The sequence below is a fragment of the Dama dama genome, chromosome 20, assembly GCF_033118175.1.
Source record: "Dama dama isolate Ldn47 chromosome 20, ASM3311817v1, whole genome shotgun sequence".
NCBI lineage: Eukaryota > Metazoa > Chordata > Mammalia > Artiodactyla > Cervidae > Dama > Dama dama.
Window position 1 is genome coordinate 49,192,101 of NC_083700.1, and position 24,019 is coordinate 49,216,119.

At 41.9% G+C, this 24,019-nt stretch overlaps 1 protein-coding gene across 1 annotated transcript in view; it reads left to right on the plus strand.

Annotated features, from left to right (window-relative positions):
- The window catches only part of ABCA4 (ATP binding cassette subfamily A member 4), a 137,109-nt gene that overhangs the window by 58,894 nt on the left and 54,196 nt on the right, over positions 1-24,019 (plus strand). Inside the window, exons 14-19 of the mRNA XM_061121341.1 lie at positions 576-798; positions 7,462-7,683; positions 9,541-9,745; positions 14,812-14,877; positions 18,292-18,381; positions 20,378-20,552. Coding sequence (XP_060977324.1) covers positions 576-798; positions 7,462-7,683; positions 9,541-9,745; positions 14,812-14,877; positions 18,292-18,381; positions 20,378-20,552 — 981 coding nt within the window. The remainder of the gene's footprint in view (positions 1-575; positions 799-7,461; positions 7,684-9,540; positions 9,746-14,811; positions 14,878-18,291; positions 18,382-20,377; positions 20,553-24,019) is intronic.

Below are 24,019 nucleotides of genomic sequence, written 5' to 3' on the forward strand. Positions count from 1 at the left end.
TATGTATAGAGAGAACTCATCTATACTAACCAAAAAGCTAACTGAGATCTTATAAATAATGCTGTGTAATACATATACTGTGTAATATACATAGTACAATTTTATTTACACATTTTACTCACAGAGTTTTCATCAGGGCTAACCAAAAGGCTACCAACTTGCTCTAAGGAAAAAAGTAATCCTTTGGGGCTACCCTAGTAGCTCAGATGGTAAAGAATCCATCTGCCAATGCAGGAGACCCAGATTCAATCCCTGGGTCGGGAAGATCCCCTGAAGGAGAAAATGGCAACCCACTCTAATATTCTTGCCTGGAAGATACCATGGACAGAGGACCCTGGTGGGCTACAGTCCATGGGGTTGCAAAGAACTGGACACAACTGAACAACTAACATACAGTTTTGGGGGAGCAGAGTGCAATATATTAAAAGATTCAAGTCCATTGAATGCCCAGTGGAGATTTTTCTGCCTTTTCTCTCCACCTAGGCTTCATTCTCAATATATTACTTCATTACTCAAACATTTACTCCACCAGGTTCAGGGCAATCTACTATCCTGCTTCTCTCCTCTTGCTTTAGTTTTATGATCATCCTGAACCGCTGTTTCCCTATCTTCATGGTGCTGGCCTGGATCTACTCTGTCTCCATGACTGTAAAGAGCATCGTCTTGGAGAAGGAGTTGAGACTGAAGGAAACCTTGAAAAATCAGGGTGTCTCCAACAGGGTGATTTGGTGTACCTGGTTCCTGGACAGCTTCTCCATCATGTTGATGAGCATCTGCCTGCTGACGATATTCATCATGGTAAGCCAGATGGAGAAGGTCCAGAAAACCTTGAATAGTTTTGTTCCTCTTACTTTCCTTCCTGTTAATGAACTTGTACTTAGATTAGTCATCTCACCAACAATGATAGCATGACATGTAGTTGTCTTGCCATTTAGGCCAAAGTGGAAGACAGAGAGACAAATTCTTCCCCAAGGAGCTGCTGTATCAGAGCATCTTCCCTGCCCCCACTTCCTGCCTGAGGAGCCACAATCTATTAATAGATTAGCCAACCCCATTACATGAACTATCTGGAAAAGCTGCTGTTAGCAGATCCCAGACTCTGCTAACTGGGTGGTTGTATGTGCAAAGGGTTCTATCTTTTCAAACACAGAAGAAATGAATCTAAGGAGTGTTTTCTTGGGATTACTGTCCCATCCACTAGCTGGAGTGGGGATGTGGAGAGCCTTTTCAGTATAGTAGGAGAGGAGATCTGGACTGTTTTTTAATGACCATCATGATCACTCCATTCATTGCTTGACCAAAGAACATTCTGATGCCTACAAAATCTTGGATAGAATTTGGAGTCCATCCTTTCTCAGTGACAGATATTTTATCAGCACAGACAGCATGCATAGGTCGTTGTCCACAAATTTACGGCTCCCATGCAAGCTAAACTTGTATATAAAACTTTATTTCATAATACCCTTTTGTGCGTCATGTTTAACTCCTCCACAATAGATGACCTTTTGTACTTGTTAAGTGATGGGACATAAATTTGGGTAGTTTTTTACATTTATTTGTTGGGATTTAGTATAAGGCTTAGACTTCAGGCTTTGCAAGCTTCTGATAACTTGTTGTGCCTCTTTGCCATCATGCTATTAAGAGCTCCTTGCGCTAAGCAGTATGTGTGCTGATGCATAGGCTCCGGCTAAGCGTGTCCCTTGTTATGCTGGACCATACCTGGTGGTTGCTTGATCCAAGAATATTCCATCACATATCTTGGCCAACCAACACATATCCAGTTAAACCAAATCCTGTCCCTTCTCTTTGCAGTAAAATGTACTAAGTCTGAATGGTTTTGGTGTAAGTGTTGCGTTGAGATTCAGTGAGCAGTGACCTTAGCCAAACCCTGGGCTAGAGCCCTATCAGAACCAATGCTGATTTTGAAGTCAGCCTGCTCAGTCTGACCAGACCCAGATGTAGCATTAAATACCCAAAGGGTCCTGGAGTTCCACAGAGAGGAGGGGAGAAGCTGAGTCACTTGTCTTCCTCTGGGTGTCTTTGTTCCTTCCCACCCTTTAGTCTATTCTTTTCCTCACTACTAAGACATTTAGTGTCCTCGGAATCAAAGGAGTCAAAATACATGAGCATCTGACTCATGCAAAATGCATAAACATGCATGACACCTTGTAATGGCCCTGAGACTTGTTGCTGATAAGTGACATTGAGATTTGCCTCCCTAAGAATGGGCATTAGGACTTCAAAGCTTTTTGGACGTGAGGTAAAGAATGTTTATGAAGACTTTCTTCTACAAAAGGGTTTCTCCTTGTGGGAACCAGGACATTGTTCCAGTGATGGCGGAAACAGAGCTTTCCACAACAAAATAGGATTTTCCTTTGAATGACGTTCTCATCTTTCCCCTGTCCTTACTTCCCACCTCAACTAAGCAGGAAAGAAGCTGGAAGCTGGGACAATGGAAGGGTTCCATTGTTATTCAAGCTATTAAACAAAAAAGAAAAGTGGTCATAAGAAAAAGCCAAGGCCAACCACTTTCATCTCTGTCTTAAGTCAATGAGAAATTATATAGCCTAGAAGTTTGTAGGACCTTACTTTGCTCTGAGATAAGAAATTGATTTCATTCTTTTGAGATTAACAACCATCTTAAAGGTCTTCCAGCCAAAAGCCACGTGTTCAGTCAGGGACTTGCTTTTATTGAGTTGCATGGCATTAAGGATAAGGAGATTTCCAGGGTAAAGTGGAGAGCTCTTTCATATAAAATCAGGCCTCTGAGTCTTAATCATGATTTTATTTAGATTTCCTCAAAGTTTGCTTTTAGTTAAAAACATGGCTCTTTTCCACCTTCTTTGCCATTTGTTTTATTCCATTTTTCAATCTGTTCTGTCAGTGCCCAGCAGGCACGACAGCATGAAGGAAGAAGAAATGGTAGCAGCAGGAGGTAAGTGGCACATTTTTTTTTGTATTCAAATCTTGCATGCCCATTACTGATATTGCTCTAGATGAGAAAATGGCAACCCACTCTGTTATTCTTGCCTTGAAAATTCTATGGACAGAGGAGCCTAGTGGACTGCAGTCCATGGGGTCACAAAGAGTTGAACATGACTGAGAGTACAAACATCAGTTTTAGTTCAATTCAGTCGTTCAGTCATGTCCGACTCTGCAACCCCATGAACCGCAGCACGCCAGGCCTCCCTGTCCATCACCAACTCCCGGAGTCTATCCAAACTCATGTCCATTGAGTCGGTGATGCCATCTAACCATCTCATCCTCTGTCGTCCCCTTCTCCTCCTGCCTTCAATCTTTCCCAGCATCAGGGTCTTTTCAAATGAGTCAGCTCTTCACATCAGGTGGCCAAAATATTGGAGTTTCAGCTTCAACATCAGTCCTTCCAATGAACACCCAGAACGGATGGACTGGTTGGATCTCCTTGCAGTCCAAGGGACTCTCAAGAGTCTTCTCCAACACCGCAGTTCAAAGCATCAATTCTTCGGCACTCAGCTTTCTTCACAGTCCAACTCTCATATCCATACATGACCACTGGAAAAACCATAGCCTTGACTAGACGGACCTTTGTTGACAAAATAATGTCTCTGCTTTTTAATATGCTGTCTAGGTTGGTCATACTTTCCTTCCAAGGAGTAAGGGTCTTTTAATTTCATGGCTGCAATCACCATCTGCAGTGATTTTGGAGCCCCAAAAAATAAAGTCAGCCACTATTTCCACTGAGTCCCCATCTATTTGCCATGAAGTGATGGGACCAGATGCTATGATCTTAGTTTTCTGAATGTTGAGCTTTAAGCCAACTTTTTCACTCTCCTCTTTCACTTTCATCATGAGGCTCTTTAGTTCTTCACTTTCTGCCATAAGGGTGGTGTCATCTGCATATCTGAGGTTATTGATATTTCTCCCAGGTTCCTTGATTCCAGCTTGTGCTTCCTCCAGCCCAGCGTTTCTCATGATGTACTCTGCATATAAGTTAAATAAGCAGGATGACAATATACAGCCTTGACGTACTCCTTTTCCTATTTGGAACCAGCTGTTGTTCCATGTCCAGTTCTAACTGTTGCTTCTTGACCTGCATACAGGTTTCTCAAGAGGCAGGTCAGGTGGTCTGGTATTCCCATCTCTTTCAGAATTTTCCACAGTTTATCGTGATCCACACAGTCAAAGGCTTTGGCATAATCAATAAAGCAGAAATAGATGTTTTTCTGGAACTCCCTTGCTTTTTCTATGATCCAGCGGATGTTTGCAATTTGATCTCTGGTTCCTCTGCCCTTTCTAAAACCAGCTTAAACCTCTGGAAATTCATGGTTCACATATTGCTGAAGCCTGGCTTGGAGAATTTTGAGCATTACTTTATTAGCGTGTGAGATGAGTGCAATTGTGCAGTAGTTTGAGCATTCTTTGACATTGCCTTTCTTTGGGATTGGAATGAAAACTGACCTTTTCTAGTCCTGTGGCCACTGCTAAGTTTTCCAAATTTGCTGGCATATTGAGTGCAGCACTTGCACAGCATCATCTTTTAGGATTTGAAATAGCTCAACTGGAATTCTATCACCTCCACAAGCTTTGTTCATAGTGATGCTTCCTAAGGCCCACTTGACTTCACATTCCAGGATGTCTGGCTCTAGGTGAGTGATCACACCATCATAATTATCTGGGTCGTGAAGATCTTTTTTGTACAGTTTTTCTGTGTATTCTTGCTACCTCTTCTTAATATCTTCTGCTTCTGTTAGGTCCCTATAATTTCTGTCCTTTAGTGAGCCCATCTTTGCATGAAGTGTTCCCTTGGTATCTCTACTTTTCTTGAGGAGATCTCTAGTCTTTCCCATTCTATTATTTTCCTCTATTTCTTTGCACTGATCACTGAGGAAGGTTTTCTTCTCTCTCCTTGCTATTCTTTGGAACTCTGCATTCAAATGGGTATATCTTTCCTTTTCTCCTTTGCTTTTTGCTTCTCTTCACAGCTATTTGTAAGGCCTCCTCAGACAGCCATTTTGCTTTTTTGCATTTCTTTTTCTTGGGGATGGTCTTAATCCCTGTCTCCTGTACAGTGTCATGAACCTCCGTCCATAGTTCATCAGGCACTCTGTCTATCAGATCTAGTCCCTTAAATCTATTTCTCACTTCCACTGTATAATCCTAAGGGATTGATTTAGGTCATACCTGTATGGTCTAGTGATTTCCCCCACTTTCTTCAATTTAAGTCTGAATTTGACAATAAGGAGTTCATAATCTGAGCCACAGTCAGCTCCCGGTCTTGTTTTCGCTGACTGTATAGATCTTCTCCATCTTTGGCTGCAAAGAATATAATCAATATGATTTTGGTGTTGACCATCTGGTGATGTCTATGTGTAGAGCCTCCTCTTATGTTGTTGGAAGAGTGTGTTTGCTATGACCAGTGTGTTCTCTTGGCAAAACTCTGTTAGCCTTTGACCTGCTTCGTTTTGTACTCCAAGGCCAAATTTGCCTGTTACTCCAGGTATTTCTTGACTTTCTACTTTTGCATTCCAGTCCCCTATAACGAAAAGGACATCTTTTTTGGGTATTAGTTCTAAAAGGTCTTGTAGGTCTTCATAGAACCGTTCAACTTCAGCTTTCTTCAGCGTTACTGGTCAGGGCATAGACTTGGATTACTGTGATATTGAATGGTTTGCCTTGGAAATGAACAGAGATCATTCTGTCATTTTTGAGATTGCATCCAAGTACTGCATTCCGGGCTCTTTTGTTGACTATGATGGCTACTCCATTTCTTCTAAGGGATTCCTGCCCCACAGTAGAAGATATAATGGTCACCTGAGTTAAATTCACCCATTCCAGTCCATCTTAGTTCACTGATTCCTAGAAGGTCAACATTCACTCTTGCCATCTCCTGTTTGACCACTTCCAATTTGCCTTGATTCATGGTCCTAACATTCCAGGTTCCTATGCAGTATTGCTCTTCCCAGCATTGGACTGTGCTTCTATAACCAGTTCCATCCACAACTGGGTGTTGTTTTTGCTTTGGCTCCATCCCTTCATTCTTTCTGGAGTTATTTCTCCACTGATCTCCAGTAGCATATTGGGCATCTACCGACCTAGGGAGTTCATCTTTCAGTGTCCTATCTTTTTGCCTTTTCATACTGTTCGTGGGGTTCTCAAGGCAAGAATACTGAAGTGGTTTGCCATCCCCTTCTCCAGTGGACCACACTCTGTCAGTACACACATACACACTCACATACACACACACAAATATTGCTACTTGGTTTCTCTTCTCTACTTAGAGAAACCCAGTGCTTTTGGGTACCACTATCAAATAATCAGAACCAATTCAAGAGGTAAAGCAATCTGTACCTTTATGTTCCCAAGAAAATAACAGGATGATCTATATGTATTTGGAGTTATGTGCAAATGGTAAAAATCCTCACAGGAGGCCTATAGCAAAAGACAAACAAGTAGGCTTGATCAATGATGTAATTGGATAGTAGCTCACTTATTAAAAATAGCTAGTTTTGTCCTATTTTCTACATAGCCAGTGATTGACCCATTAATTAACATGAAAGGTACTGAGTATTGTCCACAGGTTCTATGGAATGTATTTCTATAATATCATGTGCTGCAAGGATTAATCCACTTTCAAGTGATGTGGATGAACTACAGACATTTTCACCAATGTGAGAGGCAAATCTCAGATTCTAAGTATAAATGATTAAGTCAGCAGACCAGGTGGTGGTGGTTTAGTCTCTAAGTCGTGTCCGACTCTTGCGACCCCATGGACTATAGCCTGCTAGGTTCCTCTGTCCATGGAATTTTCCAGGAAAGGATACTGGAGTGGGTTGCCATTTCCCAGGACCAAAGCAAAATGTTAAAGCTTGTTGGGTGGTCTCCCACCTCCCTGTTTTGTTCCTTATCAATTCAGTATATCACAGGAACTACTGATGCTCCAAGACCCCCCTTTGCAGATCTCCCTCCCTGCTCGAGGCTTCTTCCTCCACACTTTTGTCTTCCCAAGGATTTCATCACTGAACCATAATAATTACTCAGTACTGATGGGTAGCTTAATACGTTACCCTCCTAGGAGAAAATGACAGAATTAGAATTAAAGGACCTCAACATATTGAGTATTAAGTGTGGAAAATTAGACACTAACAGGGCTTCCCTGGTGGCATAGACGGTAAAGAATCTGCCTGAGATGCAGAAAACTGGGGTTCAATTCCTGGATTAGGAAGATCCCGTGGAGAAGGGAATGGATACCCACCCCATTATTCTTGTCTGGAGAATTCCATGGACAGAGGGGTGTGGTGGGCTACAGTCCATGGTATCACAAAGAGTCAAATACAACTGAGCGACTAACACACAGTGGGCTCATGGGAGAGATCCCTTTGGGACAGAGGGCTTCTGAACACATAGAGATCACTTCCTAAAGGGGTGGGGCTCCTGGGTGTGGGTGGAAATTACTGACTCAAGTGGCCGCTTTGGTTTCAGCATGGAAGGATCCTACATTACAGCAATCCATTCGTCCTCTTCCTGTTCCTGTTGGCTTTCTCCATGGCTACGATCATGCAGTGCTTCCTGCTCAGCACCTTCTTCTCCAGGGCCAATCTGGCAGCAGCCTGTAGTGGCGTCATCTACTTCACCCTCTACCTGCCACATATTCTCTGCTTCGCTTGGCAGGACCGAATTACAGCCGACATGAAGATGGCTGTGGTAAGGGACCCTGGGCTTACACCCAGAGTATGATGCATTCCATTTGTAGGGTATGTAGCAGTCTGAGAGGACTGGCTCTCCCTTTAGGGGGCCACTTTGCCTTTTGGCAGAAATGAACATAAGGTTTAAAGGCACAGGTACAAAAGTGGGAGTAGTCTTCATCTTGAGCAACCTAACAGTTCCTCCTCTCCAAATCTTCCCTGGGAAGTAATTGAAAACCAGTTCAGCTCATGGGTCCCTTTGTGTATCCATAAGAGGAGAACAATGAGGCCCATTTCACTCAGTTCTTTTTTTTCCCCTGGCATTTGAGAAGATTCATAAGGGAGGGAGCTTCTCCCTTACCATTCTGCCCAGAAAGATGTTTTCATAAATTAAAAGTTTTTGTTTCTCTGTAAAAGAACTTGAATCAGAGTAGCTCTAATGTGTCCTTGTCATGTTCTACTAGGGCACTCAGAGAGGGGTGCACAAATGAGCCAGTTGGGCCCTCTTCCCAGGAGAGGTCTCCAGAAACTGACTCTGGATTGCCTGAGAGACCTCTTCACAATGCCCAAACAACATGTTTTTCTTTTTTTTTTTTCTCTAATTGTTTTCAAATGATCTATGTCCACTCTCTCATTAACCAGACTAAACAGTTTCTAAGCCCTGTAGGGTGCAAATTTCTTTGTCCTCCAAAATCTCACTATCCGTGGTTCTTTGTACACTGCAGTAGAGAAAGGACTGTCACCTGCATCTCATGGGGGAAAATTTAAGTTGAACTTGTTCTCATGACTCAAGATTATTTGGCTCAAGTGCTGCCAGGGCAGCTGCCTTTTATTTCTCATGTTAAATAAGAATTAACTACTGTCGTTTATGGCACCTAATTTTCTAACATGATCACAGTGGGCAAGAAATTCTTATGATTCTGCCTGTTGGCCGAGCTGGGCTATCTTGGCATACTGTGTAGACAGTTGGTACTTAGAAGCCACAACTAGTTCCTTGCATGTGTGGATCTACCAGGAAGCTATAGTTCTGGCTGCTCTGTGGACCAGGGCTGGGCTGAGATTTTTTAAATGGTTTTTGTGAAGATATAGCTAGGGAATCCCTTCCTTCTTCAGAGAGACGCTCTGAACCCCATCTTGTGTCCTGCAAACTAGAGGTAGGCCTCCCAGCAGAGCAAGTGGGAATAGTTCATCCCTCTGTATGTGCGTATGTGCTTTCTGCCATGCCAGGGAGCAACCGTGGGCATGTGGCTGGGGGACTTCCTCTTTAGACTTTCTGCATACCACCTATTCAGTTACTTGTGCTCTTCAAGGAGATTCTAAGGAAAAGATTTTCCCTAGTCTGGAAACGAGAAAAGGTGATAGTCATTATAACCTGAGGGTTTTTGGCCTAACATTGCTCAGGAGGTCATGAGACAATATCCTGTCTATAGTCTGCTCTAGAACACTGATGACTTTATGGACACTTCTATTGGGATTCTCACAAAGCAGCTCAAGTTAGCTTCTTTGTTATACCAAAAACTGTGAGATTTTATGAAAGAGGTAGGTAGAAGCAGGGAAGGGTAGGAAGACAAGCTTGAGGACCTTTGGTCCTTTGCTGTGTTGTGCTATGTTGTGTTGTCTTTGCTAGTGCACTACTGTGATCCATTGGACAGGTGAAAGGTGGCCAAGTAGGTATTGGGCAGGGGTCCCTGAGGCCTGAGAAGTATTCCCAGAACTCTCTTCCTATGGGAAGACTGCCTTAACCCCTCCCTGGGGTGGTCTTACACCAGAATACATTATAGACCCTCCATTGGCCTTCCTCCCTACCTTGTGGGTTTTGTTGGGTTGGGTTAAAGATCCTCTGCTCATCTTTCATGCCTTCTTTGCCCCACTGCAGAGCCTGCTGTCTCCTGTGGCATTTGGGTTTGGCACTGAGTACCTGGCTCGTTTTGAAGAGCAAGGTGTGGGGCTGCAGTGGAGCAATATTGGGAATAGTCCCATGGAAGGGGATGAATTCAGTTTTCTGATGTCCATGAAGATGATGCTCCTTGATGCTGCTCTGTATGGCTTGCTTGCCTGGTATCTTGACCAGGTGTTTCCAGGTAAGGGTCCTCCTCCATAGGATAAAGGTAATTATATTCTTTAGTTCCTCTGCCTTTTCACTCTAGTTTAAATCTTAATCAAATATCCCATGCTTTTGGATTGGAAGAATTAATATTGTTCAAATGGCCATACTTCCCAAAGCAATCTACAGATTTAACGGGATCCCTATTGAATTACTCCAGTATTCTCGCCTAGAGAATTCCATGGACTGTATAGTCCATGGGGTCGCAAATAGTCAGACATGACTGAGTGACTTTCACTTACTCACTCACTCACTCACTATCAAATTACTCAAGATATTTTTCACAGAACTAGAACAAATAATCCTAAAATTTATATGGAACCATGAAAGACCCAAAATTGCCAAAGTAATCCTGAGGAAAAAGAACAAAGCTGGAAGCATAACCTCCCAGACTTCAGACAATACTACAAAACAATAGGAATCAAAACAGCATGGTATTGGAGCAAAAACAGACAAATGGATCAGTGAAACAGAATAGAGAGCCCATAAGTAAATCCACACACCTACACCCAATTAATCTTTGGTAAAGGAGGTAAGGATATACAATAGAGAAAATACAGCCTCTTTAGCAAGTGATGTTGGGAAAGCTGGACAGCTACATGTAAATCAATGAAATTAGAACACAAAGACCTCACCTTTAACACAAAAATAAACTCAAAATGGTTTAAAGACTTAAAATATAAGACATGATACCATAAAACTCCTAGAAAGGGATAGAGGCAAAACACTCTTGAACATAAATTATAGAAATGCTTTCCCAGGTCAGTCTCCTAAGGCAAAAGAAATAAAAGCAAAAATAAACAAATGGAACATAATCAAACTTCTTAGATTTTGCACAGCAAAAAAGGCATAAAGCAAAAAGACAGTCTATGGACTGGAAGAAAATGATTGCAAACAATGCAATAGGCAAGGGATTAATTTCCAAAATATACAAACAGCTTACACAACTCAACAGCAAAAAACAACAACCAAATCAAAAAATGGGCAGAAGACATTTATTCAAAGAAGAATAGACATTTATTCAAAGAACACATACAGATGATCAATGAGCTCATGAAAAGATGCTCAACACTGCTAACTAATAAAGAAATGCAAATCAAAAATATAGTGAGGTACTAGTTAGAATGACCATCATTAATAAGTCTGCAAATAACAAATGCTGGAGAGGGTGTGGAGAAAAGGGAACCCTCCTATACTATTGGTGGGAATGTAAATTCATACAGCCACTATGGAAGGTAGTCTGGAGGTTCCTTAAAAAAATTAAAAATAGAGCTGCCATATAATTCATCTCATTCCTGGGCATATATCCAGAGAAAACTGTAATTTGAAAAGATACATGCACCCGAATATTCAAAGCAGCATTATTTATAATAACCAAGGAATAGAAGCAAACTATGTGTCCACTGACAGAGGAATGGATAAAGAATATATATACAATGGAATACTACTCAGCCTTAAAAAGAATGAAATAATGCCATTTGCAGTGATGTGGGTGCACCTAGATATTGTCAAACTGAGTGAAGTAAGTCAGATACAGAAAGACAGAAATCACATGATGTCACTTATATGTGGAATCTAAAAACATGGTGCAAATGTTTTGTTATGTACAAAAGAGAAAGACTCACAGACATGGAAAAGAAACTTATAGAGTCTTTCCTGATGGTCCAGGAACTAAGAATTTGCACTCCCAATGCAGGGGGCCTGGGTTCAATCCCTGGTCCAGGAACCAGATCCCACACACCACAACTAGAAAAATAGGTCCTGCATCCCACATGTTACAATGAAGATTGAAGATCCTGCTTGCCACAACTAAGACCTAGAGCAGCAAAATAAATAAATATAAATAAATATTTTTAAAAAGAAGAAAAAAAAGAAAATGAACTTATGATTACTAAAGGTGATAGCAGAGTTGCTGCTGCTGCTGCTGAGTTGTATCAGTCATGTCCGACTCTGTGCAACCCCATAGATGGCAGCCCACCAGGATCCCCCGTCTCCAGGCAGGAACACTGAAGTGGGTTGCCATTTCCTTCTCCAATGCATGAAAGTGAAAAGTGAAAATGAAGTCGCTCAGTTGTGTCCAACTCTTAGTGACCCCATGGACCGCAGCCTACCAGACTCCTCCATCCATGGGATTTTCCAGGCAAGAGTACTGGAGTGGGTTGCCATTGCCTTCTCCGATAGCAGGGTAGGGGGGATAAATTAGGAGTTTGTGATTAACATATACACAGTACTATATATAATGTAGATAAACAACGGAGACCTGCTGTACAGCACAGGGAACTATATTCAATATCTTATAACAACCTATAATGGGAAAGAATCTAAAAAAGGAATAGGTATGGTGTATAGCAAAGTGATTCTACCAAACCTAATACAACATTTTATATTAACTATACTTCAATTTTTTCAAAATCTTATTCTTTCTGAAGCCTTTCAGCTTGAACTCTCAGAACCCATATTTAAATCTTAAATCCAGGAACCAAAAATCCATCAGTGAATGCTTGACTCACCTTTAGAAATAGATTCCGAATCTGATCCATTGTCACCACCTCTACACAACCTTCTCAGTCCAAGCCTCCTCCTTCCATCATCATCTCTTACCAGTCTGTTCTCCACACTGTGTTCAGAGAGATCCTTTCGGAATCTAGGTCACGTGGTATCTATCCTCTGTTCAAATTCTTCAGAAGATGTCAGTGTAAGAAGATGCTGAACTCACCTTCCCTCATAGAGAACTGAGTCTTCAGCTTCATATGGAACCATTTCCTCTTTTAAAAAAACCTAAAGTCCAGCTGAGTGATAACTACACATCAGGCAAAGCAGGTAGGGGAGTCTAAGACATAGTTTCACCATAACCCCCACCCTTGGCACAGTGATCCACAACCAGGAGGGATCTCAGAACCCAACACCCATTTGCTACTTGTATTCATCCTAATATTGGAAGTCCTAGCCACAGCAGCCAGACAAGAAAAAGAAATTAAACACATCCAAATCAGAAAATAGGTACATTTATACATAGTAACATTTTTAGATGACATTATTTTATGTATAGAAAACTCTAAAGACTCCATCAAAAAAAAAAAAATGTTAGAAATAATTTAAAAATTCAGTAAAATTGCAGGATACAAATTCCATACACAAAGATCTCTGAGCACCAAAGAATTGATGTTTTTGAACTGTGGTGTTGGAAAAGACTCTTGAGAGTCCCTTGGACTGCAAGGAGATCCAACCAGTCCATCCTAAAGGAAATCAGTCCTGAATATTCATTAGAAGGACTGATGCTTAAGCTAAAGCTCCAATACTTTGGCCACCTGATGCGAAGAACTGGTTCACTGGAAAAGACCATGATGCTGGTAAAGACTGAAGGCAGGAGGAGAAGGGGACGACAGAGGATGAGATGGTTGTATGGTATCACTGACTTGATGGACATGAGTTTGAGCAAGCTCGGGGAGTTGGTGATGGACAGGGAAGCCTGGTGTGCTGCAGTCCATGGGGTCACAAAGAGTTGGACACAACTGAGCAACTGAACTGAACTGATGAATAACAAGGGCACTTCTATCATTCTGGAAACTCCAAAGGTTTTAAGAGCTCTGTACCAGGATCTGTAGACAAAGATCAAGTATTATTTTGTATTCTACACACACTGCAATATGTCTCTTTTGGGGGGAAGAGAGAGTCAAGGGACATAATTCAACCTTATAACAGTGAATTCAAAGAAATATACTTGACTTTCTCAGCCTCCATTATTTTCATCTCACTTGGCCATTAGAGAGAGGTATAATAAATGAAAATCAATTATATTGAAAATAAAATTTGTGCATATTTCAAGAGCTTTCTTTTAGCCAAGCTAAAGCTTTAATATGTTCAACCACTATGTACTAAGCAGCACCAGTGTATTAGGCTCAGTAGCACAGGTACTCAGAAAAGAAGGAGTGGAAAAAACTGACACAAGCCTGTCCTTGAGGGATTACAGTCTAGCATTGCCATAAAGCACAGGGTAACTATTAAATAAGCAAAGATAATATTCTCACAAAATCAACATTTATAGGCAGCAAGCTAAGAGAACTGGACTAGAAACTTGGTAGTTTATTCTTTGAAGCTCAAGTGGCTCCAGTAGGATGGTATGGTTAAGATTAGTGGTGTTGGGCTTCCCTGGTAGCTCAATGATGAAGAATCCACCTGCCAATGTAGGAGACACGGGTTTGATCCCTGGTCCAGGAAGATCCCACATGCCATACAGAAACTAAACCCATGTGCCAAAACTATTGAGCCTTTGCTCTGGAGCCTGGGAGCTGAAATTACTGAGCCCACAGACTGCAACCCCTGAAGACTGTGAGCTCTAGAGCCTGTCTTTTGCAACAAGAGCAGCCCCCGCAGTGAGAAGCCCATGCACCACAACTAGAGAGTAGCCCCCACTCACTGCAACTAGAGAAAAGCCCGTGCAGCAGTAAAGAACCAGCACAGCCAAAAATAATTAATTTTTTTAAAAAAAGATCAGTGGTATTAGAACCAGACTACCAATGTTGGAATTCTTACACCTCTGTTAAATTAGCTGTGACATTGGGCAGAAGCTTCAAATTCCGTGTGCCTTAATTTCCTTATCCACAAGAATAGTAATACTACCTATCCCTTTGTGTCGTTTCAGGGATTAAATTATTTAGCACATTGAAGGGGCTCACAGTTATGTTTGACACAGAAAGAACATTCAACAAATGTTAACGATTATCATCACTATTATTATTTGGTAACTGTTGAAAAGAGCATGCTTAAATTCTTTAATTAAATGGTTTCTTGGAAAACTCATGTTAGCTAAGATCATCAGTCTTAGTGTTGCTGATTTCACCCCCAAAACATGACCTTTTGAATTGAAGCATATTAGAAGTAGTAGTCTTAGAGGAAGTATGTGGATAGCCATGTAATGCTTATGAACTATAAATATATATAGTTACAACCTGAGGTTCAGGTAGATAAATTCTAGATCTTATAGAACTATGGTAAGATTGAACTGCTCAGACTTTTTCTCTTTATTTGCCTATCTATCTTTAGGGGACTATGGAACCCCACTTCCTTGGTACTTCCTTCTACAAGAGTCTTACTGGCTAGGTGGGGAAGGTGAGTTGTTTAAATTTTTTTTTTTAATTAAGAAAGAAAAACAAATGTTTGAAATTAACTCCTTTGGTTCTGTATGAGATATGTGTGCATTGTAGAGGTGGTTCTTACATGAAGTGTGAGATTCCTGATTAGTTAGCTGTCTGCTGCAGGCTCTGTTCCTTGGTGCATCATCATGGCCTCTGGGAGCCCCTATTTTGTGAGTGACCAGGGTGATGGCTGAGCATTGATAAGCCCTTGCATCCTGGTTGTGCCCAGTGGATTAAAGTACATGCTTAAAAGAAAGCCAGACCACTTGAGGGTGCAAATGAAGTTTGCAACTTCTCAATTTAAAGCAAACAGATCTAGAGAATCTAGAAAAGAAAGTTGTGGTATATATACACAATGAAATATTACTCAGCTATTAAAAAGAACACATTTGAGGGAGGTGGGTGGGGGTATCGGGATTGGGAATACATGTAAATCCATGGCTGATTCATATCAATGTATGACAAAACCCACTGGAAAAAAAAATAATAATAATAAAAATTAAAAAAAAAAAAAAAGAACACATTTGAGTCAGTTTTTTCTAATGAGGTAGATGAAACAGGAGCCTATTATACAGAGTGAAGTAAGTCAGAAAGAAAAACACCAATACAGTATATTAATGCATATATATGGGATTTAGAAAGATGGTAACGACAACCTTATGTACAAGACAGCAAAACAGACACAGATATAAAGAACAGACGTTTGGACTCTGTGGGAGAAGGCAAGGGTGGGATGATTTGAGAGAATAGCATTGAAGCATGTATATTACCATATGTGAAATAGATAGCCAGTTCAAGTTCAATGCGTGAAACAGGGCACTCAAAGCCGGTGCACTAGGACAACCCAGAGGGATGGGATGGGCGAAGGGGTAGGAGGGGGGTTCAGGATCAGGGAACACATGTACACCTGTGGCTGATTCAGATCAATGTACGGCAAAAACCACCACAATATTGTAATGTAATTAACCTCCAATTAAAATAAATTAATTAATTAAAAAAAATAAAGCAGACAGATCTAGAAAATCACAAAGGAATCCATCTTCTGCTGTGTCCCCTCGTGTGTTTTTTTATTCCTCTCCACTTTTTCAAATATAAATAAATTTATTTTCCCAAAGCAATAAGTTTATTTTCCTGGCATCCAGAGGCTGGGGCAGACTCCCAGATTCCCTTAGTGTTGGTCTTTCTTGTGATTGGGAAAGAGGGTTAAAAGGACATTTGCCCAGAATGCATCATAGATAAAATTTACCTTTCTTCCTGAACAGGACAGAAGCCCAGGGAGAGTTCTAGAAGTAGGGAGTAGAGAGGGGAGCTGTGGACTATAGACTCCTGTGAGGGATGAGGAGATAGAGAAATTCCAGAGCTGAGAGTGGGTGCACCCCTGGAGCTAGGAGTCTCTGGAAGCAAAGGAGATGCTTTCCAATCTGTTTGTTCTTTACCTACTTGCTCTTTACTTTGTATTACTGGTCCTGGGCCAGGATTTAGCCTTTAAGCGCTAAGATAGATGTTTGTTTTCTCTAGGGGATTAGTCTAGGACCTTTAAAAGGTTTGCAGTGGGGGTTGCCTTTTTTTTAATGATTCAAACAAACAACATTTCAACAGCTCAGTGTTTTCCCCCCCTCCATTATGTTGCCTTGTCTGGCTTTCTTGTCTATCTAGTAAACTTTTAAATTTCTACTATAATAGAGTTATAACCTATCATAAATGGGAATTTTCAACACAGAAGTCTGTTCATGAAATGTTTCTAATTTCAGTGAGTATCAGGACTTTGTGGGCTGGTTTTTCCCTCTATAATCTCAACAGATAGGCTGCCTCTAAAAAGGAAAATCTTAAGACAAATGTGCTCCTTCAAAAATGAGTCACATGTATTTTTGCCAACAGAAGCTAAATATTTTTCACCTGTCTCACAGGCTAGACTGAAATAGATTCCTAAATTTCTCTAAAATTAGAAAAGAGCTGAGTTTTTCCACCTAATCCCCTCCTTTCACAGATGAAAACATGGAGCCCAACAGACATCTAATGTCTAACCCAGTTCCTGTTGGCCATTTTGGACAAAATCTGGAATTGGGACATGCATTTCCTGGCAAGGAACTCAATCCAGTGACTAGGAGAATATTTTCTCCTGCTATTTTATTATTATACATTTAATGCAGTATGATGGCTAGTAAAGTGATCAAAGGGATTGTGGGCAATAGATTTAAAAGTCCTTCAGAAAACAGAAGTACCAGAGGGGGCCGGTCCCTGACCAGGGCCCAGTATGCATCACTCCACCACACAGCCTGCGATCTACAGACAGCAGTGTGGACAGAAGAGGCCGTGGCTGACTGAGCATTAGAACATTCACCCTGCTCATGTATGTGCACTTGTAGCCAGAGCCTTTAGATGCTTGGCAACAATGGTTTCCTCCTGCCTCTGCTTTCTTCTCTGGCTGGCTCGTTTTTCTGCTTCTCTTCCCCTTTCAGGATGTTGTGATGTCCTTTTTTTTTCAGTTAATGAATTTATTTTTTGTATTGGAGAATAGTTGTTCTACAGTGTTGTGTTCGTTTCTAAGTACAGCAAAGCAAGTCTGCCACATGTATACATATCCCTTCTTCCTTGGATTTCCTTCCCATTTAGATTACCACAGAGCATTGAGTAGAGTTCCCTGTGCTATATAATCTGTTCTCATTTAGTTATCTATTTGTCCTTTGAAACCAAATGTAAAGTTTACAAAAAGTGCCTCTCTGAGGGCTAGGGGTACGGGTGTTGTGTGTGTCAGAGTATGTGTGAGTGTGAGAATATGTGTGTGAGTGTTTACATCACAATTTGTGCAAGCCTGTGCAACAGCCAGGCTCAACCCTGGTGTTAATCCCCAAATACTTGAATGCCCATAAAAGTATTGATAGATTTCTCAGGTAAACAATGTCTCAGTCGGCCTGCCCATCATATTAGCTTGAATGGACTTTTACTGAAGATTCACCATGATTTTGACATGTTTTGGATTGGAGTGAAAAGTACAATTAGTGAGCTGAAAAAAAAATTAACCCATTTTAAAGTCAATCCTGATTTTAGTTTTTTTTTAAATCACAATTTCTGACATTGTGAGCTCCACCTGAGGATAAGTGAAACTCCTAGTACAAAAGTCCCTCTGCGCTCACCAGCGATTGCCAAATCAGACCTCTGGGAGGCAACCCCTCTCCCCAGACCCTGTTGGAACTTCACAGCTCCACAGGTCAGAGGTTGGCAGAGCCCTCCTCGGGGCTGGTCCTGGCAATGTCGACCTGGCCTTCTGAGGGAACTGTGCTTTCCAGCTATGGTAGGAAACTCTGCTCCCCTCTTCTTCTCTTGTTTCCTGTCTTTCCTGATTCTCAGCCTTCACCAGGAGAGTAACAGTGGCTTCTGGTTTGTGCAGGGTGTTCAACCAGAGAAGAAAGAGCCTGGGAAAAGACAGAACCCATAACAGAGGAAATGGAGGACCCAGAACACCCAGAAGGGATAAATGGTAAAAAAAAAAAAAAAAAACCCTCAATAAAGAATGCAGAACAGAGGCAAGAGAAAGTTCAGAATACTGCAAAGGGCAAGAGCAGAACAGCTCATGAGTGGGGTGAAATGGAACCCAGGAAGCTGACTGTCTCTCTTGACAGGGGTTAAACCTGATACCTTCTCTAGGGTCCAGCTGCCCATGTGTGGAATGAATGGTCCAGCCAGACATTAACACATATTTCCTGGAGAAAGCAAATCCCAAGTATATGGTGTGTTTGTGCCCTTGTTAGGCAAACCCCCAGTGATTTGCACAAATGTGCTGACTTCCGAGGATTTAGCAAGAACAATAACTTGGGTCACTGGAACTTCAAGCGGATATGAGCTATAAGGAAAGACAAAAATAAATGCTCCTGTGCACAGGGGGAAAGAGTCTAGAGGAGCTGACTACACTTCATCTGTGATTTACAAATCTAGAGGTCCATTCATTCAAGCCATCAAAAGCCTTTCCTGACCCTGGAAGTTACTTAATAATTCCTCAACTCATACACCAAGTTTGCAAGTGTTCTCTTGGCCTTTACTTCCCTTACCTTCCCTCTTGAACCAGTTCTGTCCCGGTTCCCCCACCTGCACCATGTTCTTCATTCCTTAAGCACAGGGATTTCTCTAGAATTTCTCTGTGGATTCAATGCTCTGCTGTTGTCACCCTGGGTGCAGAGAGGCAGCATGGCCTCTGGACCTCACCTGATGTTTTGGGAGAAGGTCCAGCCTCCGTGTGTCTGACCCACACCAGGTGCCATTTCACAAAGCTGAGGTTGGAGACCTGTGGCTCCTGCAGTTTCCAGTCAGCAGAACCTTTGGGAAGACCCTCCTCCCAGAGTGAAATTCCAAGGCCAAAATCAGGGGGTGGGGGTCCAGTCCCACCTCAATTGTCAGCAAGGCCAGAGGAGGCACAGAGAAAAGAAGCATTGGGATTTCCCACTCCCCCCCTTTCTTTGGCAGGGGAGTAAGTGCTCAGAATTACAATATTAGGGTGACAAATTAAGTAACACATATAAATGAAAAGTGTTAGTCACTCCATCATGTCTGACTCTTTGTGACCCCATGGACTATAGCCCATCAGGCTCCTCTGCCCATGGAATTTTCCAGTCAAGAATACTGGAGTGGGTAGCCATTCCCTTCTTCAGGGGATGTTCCCAACCCAGGGATGCAACCCAGGTCTCCTGCATTGCAGGCAGATTCTTTACCATCTGAGCCACCAGGGAAGCCCCATCACTGTATTGTATGAACTAAAGCAGAGAGAGACTCGAAGCCAGGGAAAAGTGGACACCAAGTGGACCTCATACCGGAGGCGGGTATGGAGTTTAAAAGTGGAGGGACAGAGTTTGAGGGGCAGTGGTGAGAAAGAGTGGACCGTCCTACCCTAATTGGAGAAACGAGCTCTGAAAAGTCAGCTTTAGTAGAGTTGACTCAAAGATGTGAGCCAAGGTGACTAGGAGAATGGACATAAGATAGTCTGAAGGAAAACACTGTTTGGGAAAGAGAATGAGGAGCCTGAGTTTTTCCAAGAAGTTCCTGAGGAAATCCCATGCAGACTCTCAGAAATGAGGGCCTGGGACTAAAGGCTGAGCATAGGGCTAACTCTCCATATAGACAATGAGCACATCTGCATTCAAATCCCAGCTCTGCCACTCATAAACCATGTGACCTTGATTGGACTCTTGATATCTCTGTGTCTTAGGTTTCCTCATCTGTAGAAATGGCACAGTAATATCTGTTCCCCTAAGACTGTTTTAAGGGTGAAATGAGGAAATCCATATAAAGCACTTGAAACAATGCCTGGCACAGAGTAACAGCTCAATAAATGTTAGACACTATTATTACCATTATTATTCTGTAGTCACTGTTATAAAGTTATAGTTAAAGCCATAGGTGCAAAAGACAATGGTCTCAACAAGGAACCTTGGGTTGTGTGTACATGAAGGCATTGTGACATCATGTTCATTTTTTCCAACAAGACTGCTTCTTTGAACGTGAGCTTCCAGGCTTGGTTCCCGGAGTATGTGTGAAGAATCTAGTGAAGATATTTGAGCCCTATGGCAGGCCAGCCGTGGACCGTCTGAACATAACCTTCTACGAAAGTCAGATTACCGCATTCCTCGGTCACAATGGAGCAGGGAAAACCACTACCTTGTAAGTCTTTGGTCATTTTCTGGGTCTCTTCTTCCTCTGTTAGCTTCAATCTATTCTTTCTCACTCCAGGGCTTCCCTGGTGGCTCAGGTAAAGAGGCTGCCTGCAGTGTGGGAGACCCGGGTTCAAGCCCTGGGTTGGGAAGATCTCCTGAAGAAGAAAATGGCAGCCCTCTCCAATATTCCTGCCTGGAGAATCCCATGGACAGAGGAGCCTGGCAGGCTATAGTCCACGGGGTTGCAAAGAGTCGGACATGATTAAGCAACTTCTCATTCTTTCCCACAGAAGTTTAGTGAGAAAAATGTGTTCTATATAAGTGTGTCCCAGGAAAGTGTAAAGTATACTGCAGTTTTCAAAGCTTGCTCACATTTATCATTTAATTAGATCAAGAAGTTGGAGAGAGGTGGAGTAGTAAGTTCATTGCCCCCTTGGTGCCAAGGAAGGGGACATCCAGAAAGCCGAAGCGACTTTCCAAGGAAACCAAGTTGTGGAGATTCCATGAGTGCAAGAACCGGGTCGTCTCTTGTCTTTGATGCTGTGAGCTGGTCCCCCTATCCCCAACATCCCCAGCATTTCTATCATGATGGTGGTGATAAAGTCATGACCACTACCATCACATACCCTCCATCTTGCATGCTAAGTCATTTTGGTTCAATTCAGTCATTCAGTCGAGTCTGACTCTTTGCAACCCCATGGACTGCAGGACACCAGGCTTCCCTGTCCATCACCAACTCCTGGAGCTTGCTCAAACTCATGTCCATCGAGTCGGTGATGCCATCCAACCATCTCATCCTCTGTTGTCCCCTTCTCCTCGTGCCTTCAATCTTTCCCAGCACAGGGCCTTTTCCAATGAGTCAGTTCTTTGCATCAGGTGGCCAAAGTATCAGAATTTCATCTTCAGCATCAGGTCTTCCAATGAATATTCAGGACTGATTTCCTTTAGGATGGATTGGTTGGATCTCCTTGCAGTCCAAGGGACTCTCAAGAGTCTTCTCCAACACCACAGTTCAAAAGCATCAGTTCTTCAGTTCTCAACTTTCTTTATAGTCCAACTTTCACATCCATACATGACTACTGGAAAAACCATAGCTTTGACTAGACAGACTTTTGTTGGCAGAGTAATGTCTCTGCTTTTTAATATGCTGTCTAGATTGTTCATAGCTTTTCTTCCAAGGAGCAAGCATCTTTCAATTTCATGGTAGCAGTCACCATCTGCAGTGATTTTGGAGCCCCCCAAAATAAATCCTCTCACTGTTTCCTTTGCTTCCCCATCTATTTGCCATGAAGTGATGGGACCAGATGCCATGATCTTAGTTTTCTGAGTGTTGAGTTTTAAGCCAACTTTTTCACTCTCCTCTTTCACTTTCCTCAAGAGGCTCTTTAGTTCTTCTTCGCTTTCTGCCATAAGGATGGTGTCATCTGCATATCTGAGGTTACTGATATTTCTCTCAGCAATCTTGATTCTAGCTTGTGCTTCACCCAGCCTGGCATTTCACATGATGTTCTCTGCATATAAGTTAAATAAGCAGGATGACAATATACAGCCTTGACATACTCCTTTTCCTATTTGGTACCAGTCTGTTGTTCCATGTCCAGTTCTGTTACTTCTTGACCTGCATGCAGATTTCTCAGGAGGCAGGTCAGGTGGTCTGGTATTTCCATCTCTTTAAGAATTTTCCAGTTTGTTGTAATCCACACAGTCAAAGGCTTTGGCATAGTCAATAAAGCAGAAATAGATGGTTTTCTGGAACTCTCTTGCTTTTTCGATGATCCAGTGAATGTTGGCAATTGATCTCTGGTTCCTCTGCCTTTTCTAAATCTAGTTTGAACATCTGGAAGACTAGCTTGGAGAATTTTGAGCATTACTTTACTAGTGTGTGAGATGAGTGCAATTGTGTAGTAGCTTGAACATTCTTTGGCATTGTCTTTCTTTGGGATTGGAATGAAAACTGACCTTTTCCAGTCCTGTGGCCACTGCTGAGTTTTCCATATTTGCTATCACATTGAGTGCAGCACTTTCACAGCATCATCTTTTAGGATTTGAAATAGCTCAACTGGAATTCCATCACCTCCACTAGCTTTGTTTGTAGTGATGCTTCCTAAGGCTCACTTGACTTTGCATTCCAGTGATCACACCACTGTGGTTATCTGGATCATGAAGATCTTTTTTGTACAGTTTTTCTGTGTATTCTTGCCACCTCTTCTTAATATCTTCTGCTTCTGTTAGGCCCCTACAATTTCTGTCCTTTATTGTGCCCATCTTTGCATGAAATATTCCCTTGGTATCTAATTTTCTTGAGGAGATCGCTAATCTTTCCCATTCTATTGTTTCCCTCTATTTCTTTGCACTGATCACTGAGGAAGGGTTTTTTTTGTTTGTTTGTTTGTTTGTTTTGTTTTTATTTTTTTTATTAGTTGGAGGCTAATTACTTCACAACATTTCAGTGGGTTTTGTCATACATTGATATGAATCAGCCGTAGATTTACATGTATTCCCCATCCCAATCCCCCCTCCCACCTCCCTCTCCACCCGATTCCTCTGGGTCTTCCCAGTGCACCAGGCCTGAGCACTTGTCTCATGCATCCCACCTGGGCTGGTGATCTGTTTCACCATAGATAATATACATGCTGTTCTTTTGAAACATCCCTGAGGAAGGGTTTTTTATCTCTCCTTGCTATTCTTTGGAACTCTGCATTCAAATGTGTATATCTTTCCTTTTCTCCTTTATCTTTAGTTTCTGTTTTCTTCTCAGCTATTTGTTAGGCCTCCTCAGGCAACCATTTTGCCTTTTTCCATTTCTTTTTCTTGGGGATGGTCTTGATCACTGCCTCCCGTCACAAACCTCTATCCATAGTTCTTCAGACACTGTGTCTGTCAGATCTAATCCCTTGAATTTATTTGTTACTTCCACTGTATAATCATAAGGGATTTGATTTAAGTCATACATAAATGGTCTAGTGGTTTTCCCTACTTTCTTCAATTTAAGTCTGAATTTGGCAATAAGGAGTTCATGATCTGAGCCACAGTCAGCTCTCGGTCTTGTTTTTGCTGACTGTATAGAGCTTCTCCATCTTTGGCTGCAAAGAATATAATCAATATGATTTCAGTATTGACCATCTAGTGATGTCCATGTGTAGAGCCTCCTCGTATGTTGTTGGAAGAGTGTGTTTGCTATGACCAGTGTGTTCTCTTGGCAAAACTCTGTTAGCCTTTGACCTGCTTCGTTTTGTACTCCAAGGCCAAATTTGTCTGTTACTCCAGGTATTTTCTTGACTTCCTACTTTTGCATTCCAGTCCCCTATAATAAAAAAGGACATCTTTTGGGGTGTTAGTTCTAGAAGATCTTGTAGGTCTTCATAGAACTGTTCAACTTCAGCTTCTTCAGGATTGCTGGTTGGGGCACAGACTTGGATTACTCTGATATTGAATGGTTTGCCTTAGAAAAGAACAGAGATTATTCTGTCATTT